The sequence below is a fragment of the Pleurodeles waltl genome, chromosome 7 (genome assembly GCF_031143425.1).
Source record: "Pleurodeles waltl isolate 20211129_DDA chromosome 7, aPleWal1.hap1.20221129, whole genome shotgun sequence".
Taxonomy (NCBI): domain Eukaryota; kingdom Metazoa; phylum Chordata; class Amphibia; order Caudata; family Salamandridae; genus Pleurodeles; species Pleurodeles waltl.
The window spans coordinates 912,409,640-912,426,604 of record NC_090446.1 but is presented as its reverse complement, the minus strand read 5'-3'; the positions used below and the strand labels follow the sequence as shown (position 1 = coordinate 912,426,604).

At 44.8% G+C, this 16,965-nt stretch overlaps 1 protein-coding gene across 5 annotated transcripts in view; it reads left to right on the top strand.

The window, feature by feature from the left end:
- TNIP1 (TNFAIP3 interacting protein 1) overlaps positions 1 to 16,965 on the top strand; it is a 218,684-nt gene that overhangs the window by 107,512 nt on the left and 94,207 nt on the right. For all 5 annotated transcript variants that reach the window (XM_069199568.1, XM_069199573.1, XM_069199570.1 and 2 more), the window contains 4 exons: positions 2,772 to 2,927; positions 5,648 to 5,788; positions 9,005 to 9,099; positions 9,332 to 9,400. In XM_069199568.1, coding sequence (XP_069055669.1) covers positions 2,807 to 2,927; positions 5,648 to 5,788; positions 9,005 to 9,099; positions 9,332 to 9,400 — 426 coding nt within the window. In that variant the 5' untranslated portion in view covers positions 2,772 to 2,806. The remainder of the gene's footprint in view (positions 1 to 2,771; positions 2,928 to 5,647; positions 5,789 to 9,004; positions 9,100 to 9,331; positions 9,401 to 16,965) is intronic.

The following is a 16,965-nucleotide window of genomic DNA, read 5'->3' as shown; positions in this document are numbered from 1 at the left end:
TCAAGCGGTACCAAAGGAGGGAGGTAGGGAGGGAATAAAGGAGAGAGGGAGAGAAGGAGAGATATGATTCCCTCATTAATCAATTCAAGCATCATTCATATTATATTTTGCTACCACAGACTGTAGCAAGGGGCAGTGTGTTACCCACTTAAGCCACTGCCTCTCTAGACTGAGTTGCAGCATTTTCTCTTGCACATATCCCGATCTGCCTAAGACTTAGTGCACTTGAAAGTTGGGGCTGTATTTTTTTATTTACTTTTCTTGCAAACATAAGCGCGACACGTTTGTACGGTGGCATTTACTTTTTTTTAAATAACTTTTGCACTTTTAATATTCATTACGCATGTTTGCAAAAATGATTTATGTTACAGGTTTGCAAAGTTCAGAGTTATTGACTTTGTTTAGGATTCTATTTCTGAGTAAGGATGGGGAGTGTTTTGCCAAGGGTGGTAAGCTTAAGTGGCCTGACACCCCGGTGTACATACTTCCACCACTACTCTGCTGATGATCTGAGCAGCTGAAGGGGGGGGGGGCGGGGGTTGTACATAACAAAATATTACACGAGTAACTGTAAATAAAGGGGCAACATTCCACCTCTTGGTTCAAGGGAACTTCATTGACAACTCGTGCTTCACTCGCATTGTCTAATTGAAGTCACTCGTAACTCATTGGAGGAAAACATCCTGTTATTCATTCGTCCATCTATAATTATTTGTCTGTTCCACGGAGACTAATCACGATTTGTTAAATTTGTTCTTTCAAAAAACAAGTGCAACTGTGGCAAATGTTTGGATGCACAAGGTAGCAGCTACAGACCCCTGCAGTATTTTGCATCCTTTTATAAACTGATCATTTGCAAGGATACCCTTGCAAAAACGGAAATTTGTATGCTTCTGTTTAAATTACCCTTTGTGATTTTCCTAAGGACTACTGCCCCTTCTAGAAGTTATGAAGTTAGCCATTAAAATTAATGTGGTTCCTTTTAATATGCTGATCTCTAGGTTTCTGAGTGCCTTTTTCCCCAGAATGTGTAACAAGCAGAATCCACCCATTGCAGCATTTTACTAAAAAGACCAATTTTAAGTGCTTTCGGCATTTGAAGTTCATATTGCTAAATTCACCTTTCAGTAAAGCTGCACCCCATTACTCCATAAACAACCCTTATACGAAGAAGTGGGGGGCTGTCATCAGTACTAGTATTTTTTTCTGGGCAACCATTCGGCATTCAGACAACACAGGAGTCGACTCTGACTAGTTGTCGTGCGGCCCGTCAGACTGGTTGAAACACCAGATTTTTTTAAAATAGGCCAAACAGATTTACTAAAGAAACCAGAGCTGAAGTCTTTGTTTTACCATTCTAATCGACTGCGCTAGAAGACGCTGCCTGGTGCTCGCGAGACAGCTTTGAGGTACAAGACGGTGCAGCTTGCCAGTTCAGGGTGAGTGGGGTACTGGAAGTGGATCCTTTTAATGGCTAATCTGACTGGAGAGCCACGCACATTATCCCCAAACACTGTGACGTGTAGGTTTTATTTATACCATAGTTTGTGCAGACTCCAGTGCAAAGACAGAAATATGGCAGTTGGAAGGAAATTACGTTCATCTGCTAGGTGCTTTTATGAGAAGAGTGCTGTAGAAATTCCACAAGCTTCAATATAAAAGGCATGCACATGTCTATAACACAGCAACGTCCTTAAATATGCAAAGTTCCGCTGACTTGTTCTCAAATTCCAATGTACTGTGCATTTTAACAGAGGCACCTGAATGCTGAGGCACCTGACAGCCATCCCTCATCCTCTCCATATAGAAGAATGTCTAAAGAGGAGGAGGACCAAGGCAGGTGTCGCCTGCCCCAACCCCTCTCTTGCAGTAAAGAAAATACAAAAGACTCTTGTGCCCTTGGCAGAGTTCCTTCTATATCATAATAGTCGTTTCATTATGTCTGTGGTGGGAGGAAGAAAAGGACAGCTGTCAGTGCAGCTTCACGGCTGCCCCGCATCTGTGATCGCAGCAGCTGCACTCACAGCCTGGTGACTCCCGCAGCCTTCAGGTCATTCTTGTGGATCAGGACCTGCAGGCTTCCAAAATGCTGCAATATGAATCTTCCACCTGACAGATGCTGTGAACTTGGTCCAAAATGTTCATGCACAAAGCTACTTGTGATCGTTGTTAACACTTGTATAGCAAAAGCCATAATGAGGTTGTCTTCTGCCTCCTTTGTTCACCTTATGTATTGCATGTAGCTGTCGTTTTAGAATAGAAAACGCAACAAGCATTTACCAAACAAAAAACAATTGTTAAGGGAGGTGACCCTGGGCACGTGCCTTGTTGCCCATGTTGTAGGTCAGTGGTTCTTAACCTGTGGTCCGAGGACCCCAGGAGGTCCGCAAGGCCTACCCAGGGCGTCTGCAACTGTTACCAAACTAAATATTCTTAAAGGTTATTACATCGAAATTCATAAAGTTATCAAAAACAAAGAAACAGAATTGAAAATGTGAGAACTTTTTCTACATTTGATTGTGAATTAAATAACCTTTTTCAATATTTGAGCATTTTTGCTCTATACTTGTTTTTGTATTGTTGCGTATTGTTTTGAAGTTCAAATCATAGAAATTGCTTAGGCCAGGGGTTCTCAGCTTTCAAGAACGAGTCGGTGGGGGTCCCTGGGTTCCAGTAATGATACAATGGGGGTCCACAGAAGTCAAAAGGTTAAAATCCACTGTTGTAGACATTGTTGTGCATTACAGATTTGACACTTTGTCGTATTACAGGAATGCTTGCCCTTGATATCAATGACTGAGGCCCGATGGATGGGAAAGGGCCGTATCGGATCTATGACCCCGGAGGAGCAAGAGATACCGCCCTGGAGCGGCTGGTGGAGGAGAACACAGCACTGAAAGAGAGGATGAAGGGCATCAGGAGTCTAGGTAAGAGCAGAAACTTCTACCCTAGGTTGCTAATCTTGCAAGACAAGATTGAAGCTATTGGTAAAGAGGTAATTCCTTGCTCATTTGTTTAACATACTGGGCAGTCATGTCCCTGTTGCCCCCTCCCCACCCGAGCCCAATGCCCATAGTTCTGAGGGTACTATTCGTCCCTAAAACCACACCCACCTCACTATTACTTGACTCTTAAATTGTAATATTTCCGCTGTTAAAGGGGCTAGACACTAGTGCTACGACACATCGAAGCAAGTTGACATGCCGGTAGAGCTGCTGATTCACCATTTCAACCATCTGATGGACTATCCACTTTTGCAATTACTGAGTGCTGCGTGTTGGAGCAGCAACATTAGAAGCATGACACGCTTAAATTAACATTATCCCCTATGAGTTCACCTACAGCTCTGAGATGGGGCAAATGGAAACCCAGACAGTCACTGCTGCTGGAAGACCAACTACCTGGCCTCAAATAGCCACAGGATGAGGACTATGAATGCTTAGCTAGCACTTTGAAGGGAAGAAACTCTGTTGCCAGTTGGTCTAGGCTTGAAAGTGTCACAGAACACGTTACAAGGAGGGAGAAGATTCTTTGTGTGGAAAAGGAGCTGAGCAAGAGGGTTTTGTAAGGTAGGGCCTAGGAGCTGGACTCTGGCTAATTCACGCCCAAATCAAACTTTGTTAAAGGCAGTAGGCATGACTTTTGTACTGCACATGCAGATATTGTACTGCCACAACTTCACACGCACTGTACAAATTACACACACACACACACACCAAGCATCCATTCACACTAAGACCAGCGGGCACCCATGCACTCAGACTCATCCGCAGAGACGGACGAAAGCATATTTTTTTTTTATGTCGGAGAAAACCACCTTACAGCTTGTAACTGTGGCCGATCATCACTGATGGTAATACTCGACTTTTTCATAGTCTTTGCCACAGTAAGCCATGAAGTACTATAGAAATAGAAAAGCCTGAATTAGTCAGTGTGCAGTGGAGAAGACTTCATAGCTTTTGTGTAGCATCTTTTGGAGCTTCCCACCCCACATTGTGTGGAATATTTTGGAGATCGCCATGAAATGGGTTGTTCTTGAAGGATTGCTCTTGTCTCCTTGTTTGCGTGATATTTATTTGCAGCGGCTCGACCAGTTCTCATCTGGTAGAATGAAGACACCACAAAACTGTGTCTTTGATAAGCACATGCATTTAGAAGTATCAACATCCAGCTGGTTGCACACCGACAACCACAAGTCTGAAAGCCAGCAGGACTAGTCACACCTCCTAAATGTATTGGCTCAATCAACAGAAGAGCATTCATCTATCTGTTGGAAAAGTTCCAGAATGAAAATGTAAAGAAGGTATCAAGCTTGTAAATAACCGGCAGGGCAGAGCAGCCTCACACCGCGTCCAGCAGCCGTAACTATCATTAGAAGCAGCGTCAGACCTTGTCCACCATTAGAAGAATGAAAGTTAACCGCCTTGGCCAGAGTGAGAATCCGGTCACACGTAGGGTATAGGAATGTGCTGTTCACAGGCATTCCCAATAAAGCTGCACTACAGGCTGCGGGGAAAAAAATATGCCAACAAGGCGTGTAGTTACGGTTCCGAGAAGGAACCCTTAGCTCATGACCCTGGGAAGACTACATCGGCTCTACGTAGAGGCAGAGCCGGTCGCGATGGTAGTGGTAATCCATAAAGCCTTGAGGGGCAAGTGCCTGATGTACGGAAGAAACCCTCTCAGCACATCCAGGGTCTTCGACCAGAAACCGAGGAGCATTTAGTAATTCTGATATGTAAGAACCGCAGAGAGGAAATATTATTAGTGACCAGACTCTGGAATAGGCTGCCGCTTAGCCTAGAAGTGGAAGTAGTTTGTGTTGATGTTCAGAAAGAAGCTTTTTTTTTTTTTTAATGATGTAATCATGAAGTACTGAAAGCACACGTCAGTACCACCGTAACTCCTGATTTACAGTGCTTCCAAATGGAACAACTATGGTTATAAATGCTTTAAAAAAACACATTATCATGATTATTTTTGCCATAATTACTAATCGTATATTTGTTGGAATATTATTATAAATTCCTGAATGTTATAACATCAGTGAATGCAGGCATCATACTCAAGGAAGCACACACTTAGATAATATGTAGACATACACACATACTCTTGCAGACAGCACACATGTAAGCAACAGGTGGATATACAGATAGAGTAATAGACGTATGATCAACAAACAGATCTGCACGCCCCCAAACACACAGACAAAACCTCTAAATGAATCCATCTACAGCCGCTCATTCACAAGGACCAGCACTTCCTTAATATAGACACCACGTATTCAAGCTCCCAGACTAACAGACATACTGGTGTCCATGCACCTGCATGCATTACAACATACAGATGGCACACAGCGGTGTGCGCACACCCACACACAACATACATCGAGGATCATATGGGTGGATGGGCGGCTTCATGATTGATATTGCTTCTGTCTACTTGTTAATCTCGGTGCAAAGAAAAATACATCTGTGGTGGGGAAAAGAATGTACACAGCTTAATGAGTTTCTTCCAAATATTACCACAGATTCGCAATTGTTCCAATTCATTGTGTTTTACCTCTCGCTTGATTACCATCCATGTGCAGTGCAGAGATGTTCTGCATGAAAGGCGATCACCCCAATTCTTTGCGCCCTCCTTGCAGGTGAGCTTCTGGAGGAGTCCCAGGTGGAGGCGTCCAAATTGCGCCAAAGGGTGGAGGACCTGGTGAAGGAGAACCCAGTGCTGGAGTCATCTTCACCCTCCTCGGCTAAGCATGGTACCCCAGAGGCATCCCTCCCTGCAGGTAGGATGGTTTCACAGTACATGTGTGTGTGGAAGGTCAGGCGTGTGGTGTCCACTTCTTTAGTGTTTCTGTAAATCTTCTCTGACCTCCTGGACAGAATCTCAAGCCTTGCCGTGCATATGTCCCACCCCTGTGCTTGGGCTTACGCCCTTCACTTGGCAGCCATCTTAACTTTCTTTACCTGTCTGATTCTGTCGTCCTGTTTGATGCTGCTCTGTTCTCTGCTGGTTTTCACTGTTCTGTTTTGTCACCACACTCTCCTTCCTCGCTTCCATCTCGCTTTTGCTTCAAGTTCCTTCTTTCTTTTCCACAAGTCTTAAAGACTTTCCTTTCTTGATATCTGCTATCTTTGTAAACCTTGCTCTCTGGATCAGAGGGACTTTCTTCTCCAGTGAGCCCAGCTGAGCCCTCCCTCTCCCATGCGGTAACACAATATACTTGCAAGTTTTGCTTTTAATGAAAACCTTAGCAACAGTGAAACAGCCAGTCACCCAAAGTGCCAACTGTACATCTGAAAGAGAAACAACTCAAATGTAAATGTATTTGCAATACACACTAATCTAAATCTGTATTTAGTAGGGTGGAGACAGGGATTCTCTGTTCTTTAACAATAGAGGATCTCTCATTATGAGGTTTATCTGGCTTATGGGGTATGTGGCTTGCTTTCGAAAGCCTAAATGCCTGGCAAGTATTCCTGGGTGACCATGCCAGCACTCAATATTTCGGATGCTTGACATTTCCTTTTGCCATTCCTCTGTGTGCACAACAGATAATAAAACCCAGAGGAAGAAGAGAGCGCGGGAGTAAAGGGAACAGAGAGCAGGGGCAAGTAAAGAGGGGCAATCTCTGCTGTCAGTGGCCACCAGTGTTTCTAGTGCCGTAATGAGATAAGATTAGATCTGGTACAAATAGCTTCAAGTCTTGTTGGTAATGATATGTTTATCTGTCTTCAATAAGTGAATTAATATTTTGATAATGCTGATCAATTTTGATTTGTGGTTATGGCGATTAATCTGATGTGGAGAGTGAATCCTTTTGACCTTGATACTGGCTCCAGTGATTTGCACAATCCCCATGCGTGTGGTTAACATGTATTGCTTATGGGCTGGATTTTGAATCTTTGAAAAGCAAGCCATTGAATTCCAGAGCTCGCCAAAGATGATTTGAAGTTTCTAAAGCCATTTTGTGGCAAAAACTCCCAAGCTGACCTGAGTGTAATCTTCCTGTTGGAAACAGTCTTAATCCTATCCTGGTGCTTGAACTCACCGAATTCCATGTAGTTGTCAAACCTGATGCGTGAACGTGACCAGTTTAAAGCATTGTAGATGGCAAAGTGAGAGGGGGTGTAGAAGTTACTCTTTGTATCAGTTGATTTCTCTCGGTAAGGTAAAGGGTGAAGTATTTCCGTCGCAGCAAGGATCTAGTGGTGGGAAACCCAGGTGCTGGACAACCGGAGGGAGAAGAACATTGGTTAGAAGTGCAACCTCTTCATATGATATTTTCTGAGTGCTCAGAGAAAGGAATGTTTACGTTTCCTGGAACAACATTCCAGCATTTAGCAGCTGGCTAGAACAACGTTCATGCTTAAAAGTCTAGACCTCCGGGACATCACGGAGGCATTTATCACTAAGGCAAAGTTGTTTCTTATGTTTTAGACAGCAAATGTAGTGTTTGGCAATCCCATAAATACCCTGATGAGTCACTTTAACAGTAATGTTAGTCTTTACTGGTAGCTGGTGCAGTCTATTCAGCAAACGGTTAACAGCATCCAAGTGTGTGTTTCTGGTAATTTTGAAGAAGTTGCAAGAAATATTGGAAGAGCATGGCATAATGTGTGTTACTGAAATGAAGATTAGTAACTATTACTTTGTATGCACTGGTTTCTGAGGGATCACGAGACAGTTCCACTAATCCGCAATCTTGTGGAAAAAGGGCCTAGTAACGTTTCATTATTGTGGGCAGAAAATGCCACAGAGGGCTTCAGTTTTACTAGATGGCAGGCTTCGGCATGGTCCGTCGCCCGAAGTGCTTTATCCAGTACCACTGTGGCAGCTGTCTCTGCAGAATTTTGGCGTCCAAGCAAATCGACAATTTTTTAAGTTGATTGTCAACTGTTATCTGAGTTTTCCCAGGAATGGCATTTTCAAAACTACTATGAACTTCATCAGGATTCCAGTACCTATTCCCCAGAAAAGAGGGGGAGTATGCCCTGTGCTTAGAGATAAGGGAAAGAAAGAGGCAGGGAAACGTGCCCCTGGTATGTGTCTGACTCCATACTATGCAGTACTTCACACTGACACATTGGGTTGCATGTTTCTCTCGGTCAGTGGGTTGTTGTCACAAATAAGAAGCTGAGGGAGGTTGTGTCTCAAATGCCACACAAAGACATAGTTGAGACGAACAGAGCCCCCGCCACTGTATAGATATTGTAAAGATACGAGGTAAACTGAAATGTGGTACACACAGTCAGCACATAAGTGGTAGCAAACAACAAAGAAAGCTTTGAGTGTAAGTGACTGACTGAATTGCAGCTCCATGGCCTGATTGCAGTTCACCTTTCCATACCATACCATACCGTACAAAGGTGAACTCTCTTTCCACATAAAGGTACGTCCGATTGGCAACAGAGTGTACCAGACTAGAGCCATGTAAACCTCTAGCACGACATAATGCTCCTTTTCACTCCGATATCAAGACTTGCTCACTGGGAGCATGACTTTCCTTCACAATGCTTTTGCAAGTTAATTCTGTTTTTTTCCTGCTTACATTTTTGGGTTTGCCCCTTCGCCTTCTATAGTCTCCTCTTAATGCTTCCCACCTGGCCACAGTCTCCTGAATAGTTTCGGCCATTGATGTCAATTCTTGAAATTGATAGCGTAGCAGAAGTGTCATCAGGATCTGTTTAAACAGTTAACCTGTTATACCATGCACCCCTTCCCCTCAAAGGCCTCCTGTTTGCCAGTGATAGACTAGGGCAAAGGCAATGTGTGGCAACCGCAAGTATGGAAACCACAGGTCATAAACGTGGCTCTTAGACAAAGCCACTGTCTACTTTTTAACTTTTTGATCTTTGAGGGTTAGCAAAGAACCAGCCACTGATGGCAGATGTGGATGTCCCTAATAAATGTCTGTTGTTCTCCATCCTGCCTTCCACTTTGTGTCTCCACGACCTCCCACTCATGCTTACAGGGTCCCTTGTGCGCTTGTTTCTTACAGAAAACGATCAGCTTCTTGGCTCGTTTGTTCTCCCCGATCAAGATGAAAAAGAGCAGAAACAGGAGCCCAAAAGAGATCAGAAATCCCCGGGCAGTGTGAGTCTTAAAATAAATTGCCCTGGGAGGAGGGTGAGGGAGGAGGTTGAAGTGGGCAGGAATGGGAGTGGAATGGTCATACTTTGCAGATCATGGCTAGGACGCTCCAGTTTTGCAGTATGGATTTCGTGCTTCTGGTAAATTGCAGCCATGGCATCATCTTTTCAGGTATAGTGGGGTGGTGGGAAAGGGAAATTTTAAATAAAGTTTCTCACACTCACTTTACCTACAGGGATCTTCATCAGAATTTGAAATTGTCCCAGCAGATGAGAAGGGGTCCTCGCGAGGCAGTGACAAATCGGTAAGTACATGCAGTAGATGATTATCTGTAGCTTGCTTATGGTCAGGAAGTAAAGTGAGGGCTGTCCATGTAGTTGTCAGCCTACAACCCCAGGTTCTTTTGGTTTGGGGAAGGCAATGAGCTTTATAGAGGAGTGTGGATTGTCTGTGGCTAGAGCTGCAAAAGAAGCATCTAGTGAACAACAAGGGTCCATGAGCAGTAGTTCATTTATTGCTCTGCTTGAGGCTGAATCTCCTCATCCAGTGTTGTAGAAGTTGCAAGGCTGGAGTTCTGAGATATATTCTCACTTTTGCACAAGTGTATTTGTTTGTCTTTGGTATACACGTGAAACATACCCTATGTCATTTGGTAGCTCCATGATTTGAATCTTGGAGGTGTTGTGTTATATTATGTTTATTTATAAAGCTCACAATCACCCGTGAGGGCATTGAAGATAAGGGGTAACCTTCCACAGCCCCACTGGTAACTCTTGTGTTGGCTCACAAGAATGCTCTCCCAGTTTGAGACGAGTGTCCTCTGTTCTGTATTTGTGGCTGGATCCCTGACTCTGTTAGGTTACTGAATGTGGCTTGACTGAGTAAAAGATTGAGGTTGGGAGCACAATGCTTACAGGGAGTTTTGACTGCAAGAGTAGACTGGAGATCGAGCAGTAGGATCTTGAGGCTTACAGGAAGTTTCTCTAAATCGAGGTAACGAGGCATTTCTTAAACCATGTGACAAGGTATTGAGTTCAGCTAGAGGTCTTGCGAAGAATCATGCTTAGTTTCTCAGAAGTGTGTGATGAATTAAGGAGACGCTGTTACCAGCATAGTTTCTTAGGGACATCTTTGGGGACACCGCCAAGTCTCAGATATGGGAGGACGTTCTTACAGACCCCTGCTGTCTACCCATTGTTGTCATGCTGTGCCAGCCCTTTGAAGACAGACCATATTACCCCTGCTCCCTACTAAGATTGCCTGCTGTGCGGGCCTACTGCTCTCCCAGGCTTGCCATGATGAATGCTTAAACAATGTCACATCCCCCTGCTCTCACCCCAGGGCTCTCATGCCCTCTGCAGACTGTAGAGTAAACGGGGAAAGGCCCTTCACTTCCTTCCTATCTAGGAGGGTTTTTTTGCTCTTTAGTTGTCGGGAAACACCACATGAAGATCTAGTGAGTCACCCTGCTGCCTGGAGACATTTGTTTCTTTTCAGGAAAAAGAACCAGATGAGCGAACCATCTGTGCCAGCTTCACTCTTTAGTCTGCTCTCCTCTGAGCATCTGTGCCAATGGGTCATCGCTCAGGCAGCCTGCCATAATACCCTATATTCAGCAGATAGGGGTGGTGCAAAAGCCAGTGCCACGCTTCTTTCACAAACTGTGTAATTTATTCAAACACACAAAATACTAGTACATATACTGATGCTCTTAAGATAATCCATTCCCTTATATACACAGTTATCACCTCTAAACAAAATTCAAATAGGGCCATAACTGTGCTCCCAAACCACATTCCTATTGAGGAAACCGCGGCCGAGCCTAAGCCTCGAGGGTTATTCTTGCCCACATAGGCAGCTCTAACAAGCTTGGATAAATCACTTTCCTGGCAGTACGAGGGAAATTCAACAATTTCACAATGAAAGCTCCAATCTCCAAATGTTCTGTGTCTCGCACAGACACCAAACATTCAATTAAACGCTGTTGAGCCTCTCGTAAACATTTGGAAATAAATGGACCTTTTCCAGATATCATGGGGAAACAGAGGTGGTAGGGGAGGACCGAAGAGGCCAGGCCCCGAGCTACAAGGGCTTGAGGGCCTCACCACGGCCCAGTACTGAGATCTCACTTGCTCCAAAGGGCGTATGCTCTCCCTTTGCTTGTGAAATGGAGCAAAAGAGCAGGTTTGGACAAAGCCCAGTGGCCAAGAATGATGTAGCAATTGTGCCATTGGCCATAAAGAAGGGACAAATAAACGTCCCTCTGTCCTCTGGTTGCTTAGTAAAGCCTTCAAGTGTGCTATAATTTGGTGCAGGGAGCCCATCATACCTCTCTCAACCGGTACCACTGTACTTGCGATCTACCGAACACTATACATGTTGGTACTTCCTTTCCCTTCTTTTGCATGTCTGAGTTGCCCAAGCCATCTTCATTGATGCTACTGGTTCATGGCCTTCAGTATCCCTCTACTGTTAGGACGGCTCCGGACTGACAAATACTCCCCAGCCCATATTTACACTGATGTGAGTTTGGTAGAAGTTGACAATACCCAAAGCCTCTACAGAGATCCTCTCTACTTGCACAACTCACAAGCAGCAAACCGCTGTTTGAATCTAAAACACACACAGCATCAAGAGGCCAGGAAATGGAAAATTAAGCACTATAAAAAAAAGCAACAAAAAAAAGCATGTAACTTCACATAACAAGACTAACCCACAATATATATCTCAATCACTTCTTGGACATTGCTTTCGTGGTCATGGTTTTTGACCACTGACTTCCCAATAAGCTGCGTTACCGATGATCCAGTTCGTTTTTGGTCAGTGTGTCTTTATTTGTGTGGCCAATGATGTGTGCACGCTTAGCCCTGTTCCGCCTTCCTGTATCTGACATCCTTCTGTTTCCAGGAAAGCAGCATACCCTCTTATAATTGATTTCAGCCCCACACCCTCAGTGCCTATGTGTCTTTTTTATAATCACTTTTTGTACATTTTTAGTTTTCACAATATGCAAGGTCATGACAATGGACACAAGCAGAAACTGTGCAAAGTATTGACAGACGGTAGAAATCTCAACAGGCGGATAACCGAAAAATATCTGCACCATAAGAATACATTGAGATTACATCTAAGAAACATGGGTTTCCCAAACAAGTACTTGACCTGTAAAAGTTCGGATATATCTAAAACTATAAGCCTAGTAAGAGAAGGCTGGGCTGTGGTAAACTGGGCAGGGGAGCACCCTGATAAGTAGAGTAGGAACACAGCTCGGTGCTTGTGTTTTGAGCGCCCCGTGCTATGTGCCGTAGGCTCTTCAGGCTGCTCATAGCATCTGATTCAGAGTACTTATTCTAATGTGCCTGAAGAACTTCACACTGGTGCCTCAAGCTCCTCGCGCTGGGTGTCTGGGAGCTGGAGCTCCTCCGCTTAGACGGCCTCAGTTGCCCCAACATGCACTTCCTGTCTGTGTCTCAAGTCTTTGCTGAGTTCGAGGAGTGGTTCGAATGCTGACTTGTAAGGATGGGTCACTTGAAGGATCTCGCGCCTTGGCATCCATGTTCTGTGAGGAGCCGTGGACAGCGCCAAGAACTTTCTAAAATGGGGTTGAACCTTTGTTTTTGGAATATGCCAGCAGCTTGTCATCTGAGGCACCGGAGCACTCACAGCACCCCCACATTCTGTGGCTATGTCTTTACTATATTGTAACTCCTGTTTGCCTCCTTCCGTCTCTGATGATGGAGACAGAGAAGGACAGGTGTGGAAGAATGGCAGAGAGAGAAGTGGTGGCAGCGAAAGAGAAACAGACAAATGGTGACAGAAAGAGGGATGGAGATAAAAAGTAGAAAATTCCGGAAATAAGACACGAAAAGACAGGCAGAGGGAAAGGTGGGGTGGGAGAGAGGGAGGATTTGTGAGGGAGAGAAGGAGGCAGAGAGAGAAAGAGATAGAGAGGGAAGGTGAGAGAGGCTATTTGTTGCGAGAGCGACTGAAGGGGAGAAAAAAAGAAACGGAGAGAAATTGAGATGGACAGACTAAAAGAGAGACAGGCAATGTTCAGGCACAGAGAGAAAAGAAGACAGAATCTCTGAGAGGCAACCCACCAGAGACTTAAAGGAAGAAAGAAAAAACAGACAGGAAGGGCGGTGTAGAGAAAGGTAGAAATGCTACAAGAGAGAAGCGAGAAGAGAAAGAAGTGTGCAAGAGTAAAATAAACTAGAGAATACAAAGGTTAGAGATAGAGCAAGGGGCGGCAAGAAAAGAGACTAGAGGAGCAGAGAGTGGGCAAAAGGGAAAAAAGAGTGACATGTAGAGAGGGGAGAATGAGACAAGCAGCAAGAAAGACAGCTACAGATAGGGAGAAAGTTTGAGAAAGACAGAGGGAGAAAATAAGACCGATGGAAAAGAAAGCATTGTTTAATCAATCTTGGGGAGGGCGGGAGATGGATAATTTGTAGAACAGACCAAGATAATTTTTCTTTTCTTTACAAAGCTATATTTAGAAAATATCCAATTTATGAATAAAATGCGTGGTAATGCATGGTGGGGAAATGAAGCAAATAGGTTTACATTAAAAGTATCTAAGTTAGACTTTTCTAGACATTAGAAAGTTATTTACTTCTGAACTTGGTGAAAAGCTGAATATGTTACCCTAGCGCAGAATGCTGGGTACAGGCGACTAGGCCCTAGTGCCAATGCACCTCTGGTAACTACGCCTCAGGTTGCCAAGGCCTTCACCTTGGGGACAATGTCACTACATCATGGGGATGCTGTCGGTTGTACTCCTTTTCTCTGCTCCAAACATATTTAGTTTCCGAACCCAACTGGCGCCATAGGTGGCATTCTCTGTATCACTGTGCCAAGCACCTGAGCTCACACAATTTCCTAGAAGTGAGAGGCCACTGTGCCAGTCCCCCGAGCCCGGCCTGCCCTACAGGTGACGCACTCCAGTGCAGCCCTACGAGTACCTGACTCAGCATCACAGTCAGTCTTCTGAGTCCAGAGGTCCCTGCCAGTGACATTCATGACCTGCACTGATGGCTTGAGATGTCCAGCTGTTGATCTTACAGGCTTGGCACTCTGTTTCTTTATCCCCTGAATGTACAAGTCTTTAGTGTTGGAACCAGCCATCCTCATATAACCTCACTGAGCCCTACACTCCTAGAGGTGAAAGGCACCATGTACCTTGCTGATCTCCTGAGCTCCTCCAGTCTAGGAAGGTGCGGGCTCCCGAGCCTCAGAGGTGACCTGTTCGCTAGTTGTGTTAATCCCCTGTGCACATTCAGCCCCAGGGGAATCAGGCTCCCTAGCCCTGTGCTAACCATTTAACGCTAAGTACCGCAAGTAAGACCCCATAAAGGCACGCAGAACATGCACACATACACACACAGGTAATGCAAAAGAGCCACGAGCATACACACGCACCCCACATATTGGAATCTCCAGAATACAACAGGCCGAGAGACTGCGCTCACACAATTTCATGACACATGGCATCTGCACACGACACTTTCCTCGTAGTATTTCGTCACCGGCTGTTAGTCCGACCCAGAAACCCACCACTGTACAGTTTGAGACCACAAAGACATGCATAGCCTTCACACATCCTACCAGGATCCCCACTGCGCCATCCACCTGCCCCCAAAAACAGGTTTAGCTTCCACAGGGTGGACTGATGGCAATGTGTACCTTAAGTGAGGCCGGACAGAAGTGCGCGGTTTTCGAAGGACACGCACAGACCTAATGTGGTTTCCAAACAGAGAGCATGTGCAGAAACGTGTACACAGAGTGGACAACTAGCTTCTGCATGTCCACAGATCCATTACAAAAAATAATAGCGACGTCTCGAAGTCGAACGATCTTTGCAAGGTGTAGAGGTAAAAACACAAACTTGCCACCTTCCCAGGCAGTTTCTCACGTGGTTGCTAGAAATCCCTATAATTGCACATCCCCAATTATTAGCTCAAAAGCATGCCCACTAGTAGATGAATTGTAGATGGTGTTAAACCTCAGTGACATATGCCCTTGAGATAAAGCGCCTCCTAGCACACCCAAATACATCCAATTAGGCAAGGATGGACTAAATAATTGAATTCTAGAGAAAGAGTTAAATGTTTAGAAATGTATTTTAAAAAATTCAAAAGCTGCAGCATGGAGAACAATAATAGAAAGGCATAAAGTCAATTGCCGTAAGAGCTGTCAGTAAATAGAGAGATAAAAAAATAAAGTGCAATATCGGAATAATTCTGTGTCCCAGTCGAGCAGCAAAATCAAGAAGAGGATTGGCAGCATTGGAAAGTCTTCCATCTCACTCCCTAAAGGGGTTCTGTATATAAAGTTTTTTTGTATAAGAAATCATCAAATTCTGCTAATTCATCATGATGTGAGCAAAAAAATAAATATTCTCAGAAACTCAGAGCACGGTTTTATGAAATGTCATAATGCCTTACCATCTTATCTCACAGCATGAAGATTGATTATGTCTACTTTATGCTAATGTCAATCCAGAGATGGCAGGACAAACTATTTACATGAACAACAGTTTGCAATTGTGAATGAATGAGGTACAGTGAGTTAGTGGAAGGGCCTTGAAGAAGAAACATTACTAGGTCTGTGTTGAAAACTTTTTTTCTTCAAGGACAGCATCAATGGAAATAAACGAACATGCAAGGGGAGATTTCTATTTTGAACAAAATGATGTCTTGGTCTAAATTGAGGCATAGTTAAAATAAGCCGAAAATCACACTTCTACAAGTCATGGGAAAATTGTTTTAAACGCATTAGTGTCATGTCTGTGTGCTCTTTCAATTTAAAGAGTAAATTTACATTCTGCAAACTATTAAAAATGCACAAAAAATATCAGATGCGAAAAACTTCAACATTTCTGCACCCTGTGACTGAAGTAAAGGTGTGAGATAAAGGCAGCCAAAGTCACACAAATGAAGAATATGCAGGCCCTGTGCAGTGTGTGCACCAGGCCTCTCGTGCATGCTGGAATTGGGGGACGGGTCACCATATTTGGGAAAGGCCGCGGCTCCGAGTGACTCACCGTGAGTACACCAAGAGTGAGCCTCTTGTAGTTGAGGGTGGGGGATCCCGTGTGAGGAGCGGGGGAGTGGACAAAGCAGAGGGAGTGTGACTCACACAGAGATGACCCCCCTCGTCCCCTTCCTCCCTATCCCTTTGAAGGCTACGCATTCCTCTCCAGTGAACGGCCTCTCTTCTCCCGAGGATGTCTGCATGACTCTCCTCCCTGTCATACCCGAGCCACACCTCAGTGAGGCTGCGCGGACTACAAGTGGCGGGTTGGGGCACTGGATCTTTCGGTTGACTGGTGGGGGCGGCGGGGGTGGTGTTAGGACCGTGGAATTCCAACGCGTGAAAAAGTGACGAGCAAGCACCACTTGGACAGGTGTGACAATAAATAGAGCGATGTCACCGAGAAGTTCGGCGTGAGTGGGGGGTCAGTGCAGTTTTCGCGGGGGTGGGTGATGCGGTCTGTGTCCCGGCATTCCAGAGATATTAGGACAGAGACAGGGGTGGTGCAGAACAGGGAACTGGTGAATTATTGCCTAGCCTGGCGCAAGGGGTTGGGGGTTGACAGAGCGTGTGACATAAGGACAGATGCACCGGTCTAGTGGTTAGTATCACAGATTGTGTTTTATGAATTGTCATTTGGTGTCATTAAACTCAGAGACAGAGGCCTTTATACCCCACACGGATCAAATCAAATCAAATCATTAACATTTATAAAGCGCGCTACTCACCCGTGCGGGTCTCAAGGCGCTAGGGGAAAAAGGGGGATTATCGCTGCTCGAACAGCCAGGTCTTTAGCAGTCTCCGGAAAGCGGGGTGGTCCTGAGGCTGGTGGGG